This window comes from Amblyomma mixtum, chromosome 4 (assembly GCF_055824585.1).
Source record: "Amblyomma mixtum isolate Tamu chromosome 4, ASM5582458v1, whole genome shotgun sequence".
Lineage (NCBI taxonomy): Eukaryota > Metazoa > Arthropoda > Arachnida > Ixodida > Ixodidae > Amblyomma > Amblyomma mixtum.
The window spans coordinates 79,944,888-79,961,859 of NC_143015.1; the positions used below are offsets into that span (position 1 = coordinate 79,944,888).

General features: G+C 44.8%; 1 protein-coding gene across 1 annotated transcript; it reads left to right on the forward strand.

The window, feature by feature from the left end:
• The first annotated feature begins 4,653 nt into the window (after window positions 1-4,653).
• Window positions 4,654-5,862, forward strand: LOC149347154 (uncharacterized). The gene has a single exon (XM_089541505.1). The coding sequence runs from the start codon at window positions 4,654-4,656 to the stop codon at window positions 5,860-5,862; it is 1,209 nt and encodes a 402-aa protein (XP_089397631.1).
• Window positions 5,863-16,972: the final 11,110 nt, after the last annotated feature.

Genomic DNA, 16,972 nt, shown 5'->3' on the forward strand with positions numbered 1-16,972 from the left:
CTATAAGATGGCTGCAGCTGGCCCATTACAGGGTTAATTGGGGGGATAGGGCAGCGGTCTTTGTCCTGCACTCTACATAATTAGGGCGATGATTACGGTTAGGACTATTGCGATTGAGGTTAGGGAACGAAATTTAGCCTTGAGTGGGAAGCAGAGTTTCAGCGGATGTTATTATCAGGACGCAATGGCCTGCTGTGAGTGAATGAGACTAAATAAGATGTTTATCAAATTATTTCAAATTATTTCTTAAAGTTAGCTAGAAGTAATACTGGACTTATGTTTTCGTAGAAGTAATACGGGCCATCCCATCGCGCAAATATTGCTATATCGTTCGTCGATCTGGCTCTCCGCTCTGCCCGCCATGCAGTGTTGCCCTTTGGACCATGCCCCATTGATGTTTCCAGAATTTCTGCCTCGCAGGAAAACCGGTGGCTAAAATGTTATACACAGCGATACGCTTACATTGATGGAAGCAGAGACAAATCAGCAGCGAAATAGAGCCTCCGTTGAACGCCCACCTCATCATCATGGCTCGGCCTCAGAAGGGGCCACCTGAATGTTCTGCAGGCAAGAATTCAATCCTAGAGAAAACAAATACGAATGCTATTAGGAATAATGAATAAAGGTTTTGATAGCAGAAACGTATGGGGAGGGGGGGGGCAACAAAGAGATTTCGTTATAAAACCGCAAGGCACACTGTCCTTACCAGTTCCTGGATTATGTTGTAGACACTGGCGTCTACATTATAGACACTGGTTTCTACATTTTGCAGTAGACACCTTAGAGATTAGTATTTTAAAGCTTAAATATCAAGGTTTCTCTCTACCTTGTAATTTATGTTTCGCGAGATGACAATTCCGGCTCGACCTAACTCTAGCTTGAGCGATAGCAGTGTGTGGGGAACGAATTGTCAGGGGCAGAGACGTTTTCGTCCCTTTTCGGTATAAAATGTCTCCGTCATGTGACACAGCGAGAAATTGTAATGAAGGGGAGATAGGAAAGCACAAATATCGCACTGGTGACTCTTCAGGCTCCTCAAATAGAAATATATACCTAATAAAAAGGGCAATAAAAACAATTGATGAGGATCAGAGAAGAACTTGGAAAAGGAACATAACTAAAAGATTTCATGCAACTGGCTACATACTGCCACGGAAGTAAATCTGAAAATCGCCAAGTCAGCCTCGGGAGAGATCCGGTAATCACATGCCACAGGGGTTTCTCATAGTTTAACATGTGTATTGTTGGACCGCAGAAACTGCTATCATTTCTTCTTCTGGAGTAACAGGCAATAAACCGCCTTTTTGTTTTCTTTTGTGAAAAAGTCCTTCGCATATTCTGGCTGATGAAAAGAGCATGGAAGCCAATGTTAAGCGTGTTCAAAGTAGCTTTGTTCAAGACTTTTGACTTTTGTAAGGTTTTAGCACACGTGGCTGTTTCTACATATCAGCTTTTGTTAATTCGTGATTAATTACTTCAGTGTTGGATTCGGTTGAATAGAGTCAACGTTTGCTAATTCTGATTGCCCCGATGATTGTGGTGTAGTTTTCTTTGTCGGTGGACCAAACCGGTTTCTTTGACGGTGGTGCGTGGCCACTTTAAACATGTGGTTAACAGATGATCAGTCTGGGTTTTCAAGGCCTTGTTCTTATAAACATAGGAATTTGGAGTTGGAATTTCACCTACAAAAGAACTTGACAATTTTTCACTTTCTTCGAGACCTGACCATTGGGACAAAACCTGACCATTGGGACGGCTTCAGTAAATTTTTTTAGTGTGTCGTGTGATTTGTCCTAGAGGGTTTCAGCGAACTTGGCCAAGTAGCAACGTCTTAAAAACCACCATATTAGAGAAAAACACCCTACACATTAGAGAGACAAGCAGGCTGCGGGCCTGAGGAAAACCTCAGAATAAAAAGTGCTCAGGTGTCAGTGATGGAAACTGCGCCTCCCCAAATTTATTAATTTCATAAGGCCCTCGAAATCTCATGCTCGCTTCATGAGTACGAAGGATCTCAGAATATCCTTGGATATAAAGAAAATATTTTTCTGTGTTTGTATTGTGTCTGTTAGGACTAAAAACAAGGAAGGGGCGATCCGAGTAACCGTGCACAGTCGTCATTAAGGGAAGCTTACAAGAACTGGAATATTTATCGAGCAGCAAAGCTCCACCTTAAGCACTTACATGAAAAACAGAAGCGAAGCGTTGAGAATGCGCGATGTCACGCAGCGGGGTAGAACGGAGCGCAGGCTGCAACCTGCGTGCAATGAATGTCCTGCTGCGTAGTTTCCGTTCTGTGGCGACACCGATTCGGAGAAATACTGTCATCATTTTGTTTACAGACTGTCGCCTGCAGGTGCCGAGCCCTTTGTTATTTCTTGATTGGGGAAAATTGTTGTTCCCTTGACGTCGCGGTTTGCCCTGTACTCCGGTATACAGAATGTTTCATCCAACAATTTACACAACTTAAAAAAAAACTTACAACACCGCTTTTTCCAGCGAAGTATTGTCAGCGCGGCAGTATTCCAGAATAGAGCTACGACGTGCTTACTAGCAGGACGATTAACCCATATTGTACTGTTAGCGTTTTGACTATTACTGTTCGGCTCCTCAATTATTTAAACGCGTGTAGCCCTCCTTAAGTATCGTCTGCATTAGTTTTTAAAACCTCGAAAACACGGTTACTGTTGGTGTTGTGTGCCAACACACTTTGGTTGTTTCTACGAGTTACGGGCACTACAGAGTTTCTTTGCCTGCAAGCGTCTCGACAGTGCATGCATTTTGTCGCGATGCGGACAAAATTTGTTGCGCCACAGCGCCGAGGGTAACCGTGTTTTCGAAATTCTAAAAACTCGCACGGATGTCACTTATAACGGTCTACACGCCTCTCAATAATTAAGAGGCCTATCAGTAATAGCTCAAAAATTAACTATGTATTCTTACTTAAGCAGCCTGCTGGTCAGCACGTCTTAGCTGTTCTCTGATGTATCACACGGCTGACAATGCTATGCTGAAAAATTTGTTCATCAAACTCAAAATCCTATGTGTATAAATTGTGCGGTAATTATTAGGTGAAACATCCTGTAAAACGACGGTCAGCCATGAAAGGGCGACTGTCGCAGTTCGCTAAACTATATGTACGGCTTTTACCTTATTGTGAAAACAGTGGGTGAGCTGAGTCAGCAGCCGCCTTGTGGACCTCTGCTCGCAAGAAGAAGAGCGGCGAGTAAAACAGGTTACCACAAGTGACGGACAACCCCAGCGTCGGAACTGCACAAAGTGGCGCTGTGGTTCCCAAAAACGACAACAGCGGCAGCTCTGGGTCGTGCTTAGGTTTGAAGCAAGACCGGTCAGAAAGAAGTAACCTTCGTTAAAATCGCTACTTCCCGCCTCGGTGATTTACTGCATGGATTGATGGCTTGGCATGAGTTGTCGTGAGCAGCGGCATCTTCATTTTTATTAGTGTGAAAGCACTATTCCGATAGGTAAACCCCGAGAAAGATCTTGCGAGGTTGGTGAAACAAACTAAAAAAAAGGCCGCCACCGTCTGGAAGACGTTAAAGTAACGAGCGTTAGCTGTTTGGCTGACTAGAATTGATATAAATGATATTCGTACGCCATACTCACACAGTTCGACCTCTACCCACCATAATGGACCGCGACGTCATCACTGGCACGCGGCAGGTGGCTGTTTCTACAATGCTACAGTAGATAGCGCTGCAAGGTTCAATGCGAGATGTGCTTTTTTCTAGCTGCTGCCACAGATGGCGCTGTGATCTCAGGGTGGTAGCAGACCCCACGAAGTCTCGAAACATGATGAGTAAGAGCTAGCGGTCTTAAAATAAGCATCCGCAACTGGGATTCAAACCCGCGGCATGAGAGCACTTGGTTATCGCCGCAGCCGAACACGCCTCGTGTTAAATTGCAACTCACTCTCCCGTTGTCTATTATACATCGTCTTCTTCATCAACTAATACTATTATCACACCAATATTCGCGCTTCGAGCTATGTGGCGGTAGTGACAGAGAGATATACGGTGCATGCTTTGGCGTGGACAGCGTTGTGGCAGCAACATGGCGCTGAGCAATACGCGTAGTATTTGACAACATAGATGACGAAACCCGCCACTGGAGCATAGGCCGCCGGCCTACATTGGGTATATTGGCACTGGCGATGAAAGAGTTGAAGACCTTCATTAGTGGCTCCCTGAGTCAGCGGACAACTCATCTGGGCTTTCAATACGTGGCGCTGGCGTCCACCAGCAAAAAAACTGTGCTTTCGCGCAAGGTTTTGCGACTAGCAGTACTAAACCACCATCCATTTTTTATTTTTATTCTTTTATTTTAAGCAAACGTTTCATCTTACCAAAAAGAAAAAAAAAGAATGCTTCGTAGGGGATGAATGTCTGCTGAACTCCTCTGACATGGAAGAGAGGCAACGGCGTGGCGCTATTGTTATGGGTATGTCCTTAAGAGCACCGGCCCGTGTTGTCATTGCATCGCTGCGGGCACAGGTGATTTGCACTAATATTTTTTACGCGCAACTTTACGGCAGCTTGCCCTATGTGTTCAGAAATAACCCCTAGTGTGGAGGAGGTATGAGGTCAGGTGATAATTGATAGGTAATTGAGTGATAATGAGTGATAATTGATAATGAGTGGGCACGGCGGCAACGCCAGGATAATGGCCTCAAATCCGTTTCTGTTCTTCATCCAGGTTTTTGCTTGGGTCTGGCTGATACCAGGACCGGTAACGGAGCATGGCACACCGCTGATGCACTTAACGGCTCCCGATGGCGACTGGGTGACTCGACCGATCATTCTGACGCCTATCATCGAGAGACAAACCAGCGTTCCCAGCGGCACCAATTTTTCAACTCTGGAACTGCAAGCCAGATTGTCAACGACAGCAACCAGTATAAAAGAAGGCTTCCAAGTAGCTTTCGGCAGTGGGCACGGCGGCAACGCCAGGATCATGGCCTCAAATCCGTTTCTGTTCTTCATCCAGGTGAGCAGACGATATGGAAAATGTTACCGCAGTAATGATGTTTGCCTTCTCGTGCTGCCGTGCCCACGGCCTGTTTTTGAGATGTTTTGTGACCTGCGGTTTTTACTGCTTCTCGGAGGAGATGTTGAATCCAATCCGGGTCCAGGGGACACGTCGCTAGAAGCCCAATTGAAAGCAATCGCAGCTGACATACAGGAAATTAAAAAGGGCAAAACAGTAACCAACCAAAAACTATCCGCTATAGACAAAAAACTTAAGATTGGTGTACTTGAAAAACAGGTCTCAGAGTGTGTGAAGGTTACCGTACTTGAGCAGCGCGTGGACACTATGGCCAAGAAACTTGATGATCTTGAAAATAGGAGTCGTCGGTGCAATCTGATTGTTTACGGCTTGAGTGAACCTGAGGAAGAATCCTCTGAAACGCTTCAGGAGGCTGTTGTAGATGGAATTCTAAAAGACATTCTTGACGTTGACATTGCGGGAATAGATAGAATTCATCGACTTGGTAGAGCAAAACCAGACGACGAGACTTACATTAGACCGGTAATTTTTAAGCTGCATGACTACAGAGACAAAACGAAAATCCTTCAAAATTGCAAGAAGCTGAAAAATACCAGATACTCTATTGGCGAAGATTTTTCACGCAACGTTCGTGTCATAAGGAAAAAGCTTTGGAATAAAACTAAAGAAAATCGGGACCGGAAAGAAAAGGTAATGTTAACTTATGATAAAGTTCGCATAGCTGGCCGCCTTTTTGCATGGGACGCAGAAAGCGACGACATGGTTAAGGTAAAGCCAAAAAACGACGAAGTATCCATCCCAGATCGAAGAATCACGCGATCTCAGCCAAAGTAACCGTTCTGAACTTAAACGCGCGAAGTCTTATCAACAAAGTGGAATGCCTGGAAGCTTTGTTGATGGCACTGAGCCCGGACGTGGTCACTATATCCGAAACGTGGCTTCACTCAAACGTCTCAGATAATGAAGTTGTTCCACCAGGTTATGCTATTCTGCGCAAAGATAGAGCATCGAGAGGCGGAGGTGTGGCCATTATCTTGAGGGATGATATATCTTTCACGCCTATGCCTGATGTACCGAACGTAGAAAGTATTTGGTGCAAACTAAACATACAAGGATACGTCCTGCACGTTGGCGCTGTCTATAGGCCACCAAACGCTGATCCCGAGTACCTGATTCCTTTACTTGATTATATGCACCGGCACATATCAGGTGACAAAATTATTTTGGCTGGAGACTTTAATATTTCAGAACCGGACTGGAGCTCTCAAATACCGAAATCACTTCATAATAATGCTCTCTCGGACATTATATTCGAATTTAACTTGATCCAACTTGTCCACACACCTACTCGCATTCAAGGGTCGTCCAGCTCGATACTCGATCTGGTTTTCGTTACTGATTATTTTCCATCAACTGAAATTGACACTGAAATACTAGAAGGCTTGTCAGACCATAAGCTTGTGTTTTGCACTCTGCCTTTCCCTGTTCCTCTGGCTGTGAAAAAAGATAGATCGCCGATTTTAGCATTTGGAAAGGCAGATGACGCAGCCATTATGACATATCTCGTCCATGAATGCGCCAATTTCCTTGAACTGTGTATGGATGGTTCGTCAACCATTGATCAGGTCTGGGCATGTTTTAAGGTTCACGTCAGGCATTGCATTGACAATTTCATTCCCACTGTAACTAAATGCACAAAGAAAAAGAATCCATGGATGACACGCGATGCTATCCACCTCAAACGTAAAATCAAACGACTGAGAAAATCAAACAAAATACGCCCGATTGCAAACTACCTTACTGGCCTTCACTCTCTAACTAACTTATTAAAAAGCAAAATAAAGTCTGCTAAACTGACTTATTGTAAAACCACACTTAATGGGTTCATTAAAACAGCACCCAGCAAATTCTGGAGATATCTCAGTTCCCAACACTCAAGCAGCAAGGCAAAATCCACCGAAGGACTTGACGCTGACACCTTTAACACTCACTTTCAGTCAGTGTTCACACATGATAACAACTCCTCTGACCTTACCCCTGCATTCGAATGTAAGACCACGCTGTCAGGCACTCCTTCAATATCCGAGGCGGGAGTGCTTATTATGTTGTTAAACATGGATGATAAGAAATGTGATGGACCAGATGGAATCCCGAACAAATTTCTCAAGCGATATGCCGAGCCTATAAGTAAATACTTCTGCCTGATATATCAAAAATCAATCGACGAGTGTAGCCTTCCTGCAGAGTGGAAAGTAGAGAAAGTAATTCCGGTACATAAATCTGGCAATATTTCATCTGCTGCTAATTATCGACCCATATCACTGACATGTACATGCTGTAAATTACTGGAGCACATTATTTTGAAATTTCTGACAAATTTTGTTGAAGTCAATAACATACTCCACAGAAACCAACATAGATTTCGTAGTGGCTTGTCAACGACTACGCAACTAGTAGAAATTATGCATGATTTTGCGCAGTGCCTCAACAATCAGTCACAAATCGATGCCCTTTTCCTGGATCTGTCCAAGGCTTTTGACCGAGTCTCTCATGCTAAACTCCACTTTAAACTTAGAATTATATTTGGTGATGGACCACTCGTACGATGGATTTGTAATTACCTCTCTGACCGTTATCAATTTGTACAATACGACCATCATGCCTCCAAGTTAGTACCTGTTCTTTCAGGAGTACCTCAGGGTACAGTTTTAGCCCCGCTGTTGTTTCTACTTTTTATTAACGACTTATCAGATGAAACCGAAATAAAAATGCGACTATTCGCGGATGACTGCGTGCTGTACCAAGAAATAAAAGACTCTAATGACCAGGAAAAACTTAACAATGCTCTAGGAAAAAATGCAGAGTGGTGTAATAAATGGCAGATGGTAATTAATTTTGAAAAAAACGGTCTCTATGTCTATTACAAAAAAAAGTGTAAATTGGATTATGTGTATTCTTGGAATAACATGAATATCCGTAGTGTGACCGAATATCGTTACTTGGGTGTAGTCATCACTTCTGACTTAAACTGGTCTACGCATGTTCAAACCATAGCCAGCAAAGCATTGAACAAGTTATTTTTCCTTAAAAGGGCCCTTCGTCATTCTACATCCGATACAAAACTTCTTGCTTACGTCACTTTTATCCGTCCGGTCTTAGAATACGCCAACATAGCCTGGTTCCCCCACACTAAAAAGAACGTTAACACGCTCGAGATGATGCAAAGGAAAGCCGTGCGCTTTATCTTCAACTGCTACGGCCCCATGCATTCAGTCACAGATCTTTTACGCACGGCAGGGCTTCACACGCTGACCAGCCGTGCCAAATTACACCGTTTAAAGTTTTTGTATCTACTTCTTAATAATGCATTAAAGATGTCTCCCACAGACTTTGTTCGTATAAACACTACACGAGGAACACGTCACAAGCATGCACTCACCCTTGAAGAATATTTCTGTCGCAGTAATACTTTCCAATATTCTTTTTTTCCACAAGTTGTTCGAGATTGGAATCAATTGCATCCGTCAGTCACAGCCCAACGCACCATAGACAAATTTATTACCCTCGCTGAGAGTTCTGTACTCTCATTCCTCACATCATAACCTTGCTCGTATTCTTGTATTGCAGTACTCTTCTCAGTGTATTTATTGTAATCAAGTGACATCATCAGTTTGATGACATGATTGTTTTATTATTGCCATTTGTATTGCATGTCTTTGCCTTTATTTTCTACTCTTAAAAAAAATTAGCACTGAACCTGTATTTGTATGTTTTGCCCTCTCCTGTAAAAATCCCAAGATGGGATTGACAGTATTCCGAAATAAATAAATAAATAAATTGATAGGTGACAATTGAAGGTGACAGGTATGAAGGTGATAAATAACCATTTTTAATCACTCAAGTATAATCATACGCGTACAGAACTGAGCTGTACCGATTCCTTAGAAGCTTGGCAGTTGAAGAAAAATTCGCTCTTGTACCGAGATCCAACACGGGGGCACCGTCTCTACGCTGCTGTCATTTAACGGTCATTACTGACAAGAACGGTTAAAGGTGGAATTATGAGGCAAAATTCAACAATAGCTTGAGGTAACAGTCACGTTAGTCGAGTGTGTTCGTTGGGTTTAACGTCCGGAAGTGACAATCGGGCTTTAATGGACGCAGTAGTGAAGGGTTCCGGAGTAAATTAGACCAACTGTAGAATTGTAACGCGCTAGAACATCGCACAGCAGATAGGCGCCTTAAGTGTTTTGCCTCTATCCAAATGCGGCGGCAATCGTGGCCGCAAACGAACGCACGTCCTCGGGCTCGCCAACGAATGTGCACCGTGGCACATCTAACGAGTTCAGAGGAATCTCCCGAGGTAATTTTTGAAACAACAGGGTGATTACTTATTCGCATGCAGCACAACGGAGCCAACGGTTGCTAATGATTCATCATTCTTTTACTGGGAGTCTACTCAGACCTGGGGAAGTTATCTAAAGAGGCTCTAGACAAGGATTCACCTGTGCAGAATGATGCGCCGACAGCGCGAAGGCAGAGCGGCTGCGACTTCTGACATGTCCCGATGGCGATGGTGTCCTTGCTGCTCTGCTGATGTCCGCTAAAAGGGTTTATTTCCTCTTCGATAACGAGTTGTTACAGTCGACGGGCTGAAAAAAAAAGCAAACAAACATCCGAGTGACCTCGCAGGTCTACCGCCATGATGCACTGGACAACGAGAGACGAAGGTGGTGTTTCCCATCGGACCAAAAGGCGCGTTAGCAGCAATGCTAAAATAATATCTTCGCTGGAGACCACAGACACAAGGTGAATCCACCTAGGCAAGGCGGTGAATCTGCATAAACAATGAGGGTCCGGGACGACGTGGCGACAGTTGCTGCCTCCAGAGACGTTAGTGACCGGTTCGTGCCTAGCGTGGCATTCCTGCGACGGCCTCTGTCTACCATCCAGAACAGCGGCGAGGATGTGATTTAAGGCTTGATGGCGGTGGGGCATAAATATACCGGCCGCTGTCCCTCGGACAACACTGAAGCAGCATGACGGTAGGAATCTGGGCATAATGGACAGGTTAAGGGCACAAACAAAGGCTAGGATTTAAAACAAAATTTGTTATAACATTATAAGCTGTTGATGACCGCAACTGGCGTCACTTATGTTGTGGTGATGACGCTTCCATCCAGGCAATGTGCTAATTTTATAATGGACTGCACATTTTTTCCCCGAGTTCCTGATGAAACCCATTAAGAAATGCCGGCAGTTGGTTTCCTGTCAGTCTCGAAGGCCAGAAAAGGCGGGTTGACAAACTAAAACGTGATTGATAGCGCCTGATTTCATTAAGCGTGCCCTCACTGAGCTTTCTCCCTTAAAAATGGGTTCAAGAGTAAAGGTTAGAATTTCGCTAAGTTCGAGTGTTTCTTTAAAGCAACAGCAAGGGAGGAGGAAAAAAGGAAATATGGCAAGTTTTATTGAACGCTGGCAAGGTATACACAGTACCCTTGTGACTTCGGGGGAAGCGTAGCATTGCTTCACTGCTGCGTTGTTAATTAGAAACATTTTTTGTCGCTTTTGGTTCAAATCTTGGGGAAAAAACATGAGGGTGTTTAGGCCACGTATTTCCATCCGTTGACTACCGAGATCAACCCCTGCCTTGATATGCGTTTGAAACACCTTGAAACTTGGTGTGTCTCCAAGAGCTAGATGGCAAATCAACCGCTGTCTGTCAAATACAAACGCAAATCACTTAATCCTACCGCAATGCCTATTTTTAGCAACTAGCTTAACCACATATTCTTGAAAATGTTTCTACATGCGTATTCAGAACAACGAGTCATGTAACACGTCTGCCGGGAGCACGCATGAAGGAATGCCTTCTTCAGATTGAACCTCTTTGAGACACTAGTTCAGACGTGCCGCTCACATTAATGATAGTAGCGTGGTTCGAACTAACGTCTCGTGATAACCTCAACGTCACCAATTGGCTTGATTATATCCGTCGGTGATAACCCACAGGAGATGTCCCTGATTGGATGTTAGCGGTGTGCTATTGCGCTAATGTGAGATGATGTAGGCTGTAGTTGAAAGTAATTGGAGAGATTCTGAACCGATCAAAAAGGATGTCGCACAAGCGTAGTGAAAACGCAAAAAGCCGAAACAGAAATGGTAGAACTGAATACATAGGTGGCCGGAGTAAATACATTGCTAGGTCCTATTAAACGGATTGTCCACATTATATTGTTTCAATGAGAAAGTCTATTTGGGGGGGGGGGGGGGGGGAATGTGTCATTAGCAATAAAGTTAGCCCATTGGTTGGTGAAGCCAGATGAAGTTATCACCATACCGGGTAACTTCATCTGGCTGGAGGGAACTTACGTCACATGCCCGGTAGTGACGTTACTTCAGCTAAAGGCATTACCATCTTTAATGTTACCGCACTGACACCAAATGAGGTAATTAGTTGCCTCTGTGAAATTTTTGGCCAAAAAGTGAAGCGAATATATCGTACATTTTTGGCGTTCATAATCTCGAAGTATTGTTTTTAATGGGATAGTGTTAAAGGCTCCGTTGTCCAGAAAATCCGGTGTCAGTGTCGGCATTATTGGCGTCGTCGTTGCGAGCGAAAAGTCAAGAGAATGACTGCTGCAGGTGGCGCCGAGAGGGTAACCTAGGAACCTAGGTGGGCCACCTAGGTCACGTGACCTTGTGGCGTCATCAAAACCTGCTCAGCGGATAGTGAGCAAACTGCCCACCATTCTAGGTGGCGGTTTAATTACTAATTGATCGCTAGGGAAGAGAAACGTGGGCCCCGCAAGGCCTTCCGCTGGGAGCACCCGCCCTCGCGGGGCAGTGGTGCAACGCTTAACCGCTGCACCACTGCGGCAGGGGGGGCATAAGCACTCCCAGAAATCCATGAAGTTAATGCAGAGATTGACCTTCGGCATATATGATAATTACCGCATTACGTTATTGCGCAGTACCTTTGACACGTAGCTTATGCGTTCCACACAACTTGGGTGTGCACCTTACCTCTTTTTACAAAAACAAGAAACGATAAGGAGCTGATTTCTTAAAAGCTTTGGCTACAGATAGGTGCAAATATAATTCGACAGAATGCTACACATCTGCGGATGAAGCTGTTGTGTAGAGGAGTTTTACTGCTTCACAGCCGAAAAGTGTCAGGTTTTAAAAAAATTCTATAAAAATGTGTTTCATATATTCACAACAGGGGATATTCAAAATTCCGCAAGTGCGCTTCCCCACATAACTATGTTGCCACAAAGAAGATGGCCGACTTCGCTATAAAGGAACTACGTGGGCTACAGGACAGGCGCTAAAGGTGTGGATAGAATGTAAGAAACGTATTTTGGAAGAATAAAACAAAAAACTCTTTCTTGCTTTGTTTCAGCTGGAAACGCATGGTCAGCCATCTTGGTTGATACAACATTGTTATGCGAGAAAGCGCAGTTGCGGAATTTTGAATTACCCCTACTGAGCTTAGCAGAATTAATTCCAGTTCAGTTCGAAGAAGAAAGTATGAGACACAAATCCGAACAAACCTGACCGACCTTTGTATGGTCCTATGTATGTCTAAATATCATGAGAAATATATTGCTTACCCGTGCCCTTAAAGGTGAACTGCGGCGTTTTTTCCACCATTCTTAGAAGATAATCACATAACTCTGCTTGCAGTCAACTGTCTCCGGTCCAAGAAACTTGTTTTCTATATATAGAGTAGAAGTATTGTACAACAGGAAAAACAGCAAACCGAAACCACACTCGGTATTTTAGCAGAGATGATGCTGCGGCTCACGCAGCGACCACGTTACACACGTAAGAAAACACTCGAACGCGTTTTGAATGTCTGAAATAGCAAATGAAAAGGACACCTTCCGTTCTAAAATCCTTGTGACGACCTGATATAAGCTTAAAGTCGAGAAAAACGAATGATTTTTATTTTTTTTTGTTTTTCTACACGTCAAACGCAGCGTTTCTCTCAGAAATCACCTGAGCTGAAGCCACGAAAATCGCAAACAAAAACATAATTTTTTCCTGGAATATAGAGCTTCGTGGCTGCCAAAGTTGGTGGAAACGATCAGGATGGGGAGGAAAACCTGAACTAGCAGTTTCATTAAATACGTGTCCCGGTGTATTGCGCTAGTCTTCTTGATATATCATGAACCATCAACTAGCCCAGCTTCCTGTCTTGAAAGCAATGATTTATGTGCGGAGGAAAATGTTCGAAAAAATAAATGTTCATCTGCACCAGAAAAGAACTTCAGAAAGCCGTTAGTATGGTGCACTCGATTTAACAATGCGGTGAAGCAATACACTGGGAAACTGTCTCAAGTTAGAACAACTGCGCCAAGCAGGAGAGATAATTGGCCCAGTATTGGGAACGTATTGGCAAAGAGAAAAGTAAAACCATCCATTTGCAATAGTGGGGCGAGCGCTTCTCCACTGTCTGCCTTTGATCTTTGTCCCTCATTTCTTCGCGGTCTCGCAGCTTATTCGCTGGGATGGCATTTCCCAAGTTCATATCATTACATTCGAGATAAGAGTTGATGTTGAGCCTGGCGGAATCATTGGTGAGTTTCGATTATTTCAGAATGCTATTAAACCAGGACCTCTACATTTATGGCGGCATAGAAGTTAAATTCGCAGTGAAATTCCAGCCACATTGATGTCCTTTACACACTGTTCCTCCGCAAGACTGAAATGGTCAGTTGTTGAAGTTTTCTTGTCACTTTAACATATAGCTAATCTCAAGGCGAACTTCTAAGCGGAATAGCTTTGATGTCTGCTAAATGTTTACTGTATGAAAATATGTAACTTTGGTATTTTTTCTCTGCAGTTATCGTCCTAAGAAGAAATGTAATTCCCAGCATGTCACGGGGCTGCTGGGAAGTACATTTCTTTTGGCAAACTCCTGTTTTTGAAGTTTTATGAAGGTTATAAATGTTTACACATGTCCTTAATGAAAACATTGCCACGCAGCTCATGGCCATAAGCGTTAACGTTCATGCGGCGACGTAAGCTGCGAAGTGTATAAAGTGCGCCAAAACTCAATGGTGGAGATGTAGAGCCCAATTTACTCAAGGTTGTGCGCTTATGTAAAGGCTATAACAAAACAATGACTACCTCACAAGGCGATTTGGATTGTTAAAACGTTTATTTGGGGCCTGCAGTAGAACGCGCGCCCGCGCGCGCGCGCTCCGGACGGGGCTCACAAGGCGAAACATATTTAATTTATATGCTCCGGCAGCTTGCTGTAGTTTCAGTGCCATTGAAATTATTCTGTTGTGAGACGACCAATTTGTGGGATGGAGGCAGGCGAGAACAAAGACCAGTGTTTACAATGAGGGTAAAGAGCGCCAAGATTCTTTTAAGGGTGTTAAATCAACGAACAGTTGTTCCAACGCAGAGAAGGTATCATCAAGCTGCTTCCCTACAGCGCAGACAAAAGTCATATGACTCAACGGATGAATACAGTTTATTATCGCAGTATTGTTTCACTGCTTATCTTAATGCAAAAGATCTTTTTTCCGACTTTCGCTGGTAATGAGTGGAGCAAGCTTAAGATAGGTATTGCGACTAACTATCAACTCCTAATAATTATGGCTGTGACGCTGTGGGGTGGCGCATTACGAAAGTAGGAGCGAACGAAGCAGACGAAGAGCGTTGAATCCGGGAATAAATTACTTGACATTATCCGGCGCCATATGGAGGAAAATTATTGCCGCAAACCGGATGTGGTTCGGTTCATCCACTTCTGAACAGCGCATGAAATGTTACTGCATGCATGAATAAAATATATGAATGCCAGCTTTGGAGGACGACGAATACATGTACGAGGCCTGTGCAGAATGACCGGTGCCCGTATTTCTCGCTCGCTGTCGATTCTGCCAGGTGTTAAGTGGTTGGAGACATTTTAGGTGCGTAATATATGTATTTCAGAGTCATGTGTGCACAGACTGCCACCGCAAGTCATGACAATTAAGATTTCAGCGGCAGCTGAGTGGCTAGCCAATTTCTGCCCCTGCCACTATCTCCCCTGCGTTCCCCTCTGCACGCCACTGTGCTGCTCCAGCGCGGGCGGGGCAGAGAATGTGTCTTGGTATGTGATTTAAAAGTGCGGCGAGATTTAATGGATGTCGCTTTGCGCTGGCCGCATGCGCGCGGTTTTTGAATGGCTCGAGAAATGCCACAATTTTGTGGAGTCACAGCGGCGAGGATAATCTCGTTTTCTAAATTCTAAAACGTATGGCTATTATTAACGGCCAGGTAGAAATCTCTAATTGCGCCACCGCGCTGGCTCAGTGGTTGTGGCGCTCGGCTGCCCACCCGAAAGACGCGGGTTCGATCCAGGCCGTGGCGGCTAGAATTTCGATGGAGGCGAAATTCTAGAGGCCTTTGTGCTGTGCGAAAGAACCCCAGGTGGTCGAAATTTCCGGAGCCCATTTCACTACGGCGCCCCTCATAGCTTGAGTCTCTTTTGGACCTTAAGCCCCCATAAACCCATGCAGTAAAATATTGTTACGTGCTTAGCACGCACGGGGGTTTATTCACAGAGGGGATCGGTCGGAGCAGGATGGAAGCAGGAAGCCTACCAGCGTCCTTCAGCTCTTTCTCTTCCTTTCTCACTGCTCGTCAGTCCATCTTCTGCTTCTTCCGTAGAGGTTCTGTGGAAGCACGTGACATTTCCCTCCTCGCAGACGAAGCCCGTCGGGCGAGTTAAATAGGCCGTCTGGGATGGAATCGCTTGAGGCGGGCTACATGCACCACCTGAGACTGGCGTGACCGTCGACCACTAGCAGTTAGTCGTGATATAACGTAATTAACGTCACTTATGCACTCCAACACAACAAACGGTCCAGTGTAGTGGGATAGCAGTTTCTGACACAGACCACGCTTGCGTAGAGGGGTCCACAACCACACAATGTCACCAGGAACATAAGAAACTTCTTGGTGTTGGACGTCGTAGCGGTTCTTGGAACGCTCTTGCGAAGATAAAATTCGAACACGGGCAAGCTGGCGAGCTTCTTCAGCTCTGCATAGTGTGGTCGCAAGAGAAGGTTCATCGTGGATGAAAAATGGTAGAATGGTGTCAAGGCCGCAGCGAGGTGAGCGAGCATAGAGCAGGTAAAAGGGGCTGTAGCCAGTTGTCTCATGTTGCGCTGTGTTGTATGCATGAGTAATGAACGGGAGGACGCCATCCCAGTCCTTATGATCTGCAGCGACGTACATAGCAAGCATGGTGGTGAGCGTCCGATTAGTGCGTTCTACCACACCGTTCGTTTGGGGATGATATGGCGTGGAGTGGCGAAAACTGCAGTTGCTGAGGCGGAGAAGTTCTTCAACAACGTCCGCTGTAAATTGGCGTCCACGGTCGCTAATGAGAACTGCAGGAGGGCCGTGCCGAAGAATGACGAATCGAAGTAAGAAGTTAGATACTTCAGACGCAGTAGCAGCTGGTATCGCGGCTGTCTCACAATAACGGGTTAAGTGGTCTACGCACACAAGAATCCATCGATTTCCTTTAGAGGACCATGGGAAAGGTCCAAGGAGGTCAATGCCAACTTGCTCAAATGGGGCTGTTCGAGGTGTGATTGGCCGCAGTTTGCCCGGTGGACTTGAAGTCGGCAGCTTAAAGCGCTGGCATTGCACACAGCTGGCTACATAGTGCTGGATGGTTGAACGCATGTTAGGCCAGTAAAATCGTTGTTGTGTGCGGTGGAGTGTGCGTGTCACTCCCAAGTGCCCAGATGTGGCGTCGTCGTGGATCATTTCAAGAACTGTGATGCGTAGGTTTTCGGGTACGACAAGAAGCATGCGTGCTCCTCCAGAAGCAAAATTCTTCTTATAAAGCAAACCGTCGCGAATGCAAAAAGTATTCTTTACAGAATCTTGAGCGGCATCAAACAAAGAGGTTAATGTTTGGTCTTTG

Excerpts from the sequence above, each read along its gene's own strand:
- LOC149347154 (XM_089541505.1), top strand. The coding sequence starts at position 4,654 with ATGAGTGGGCACGGCGGCAACGCCAGGATAATGGCCTCAAATCCGTTT.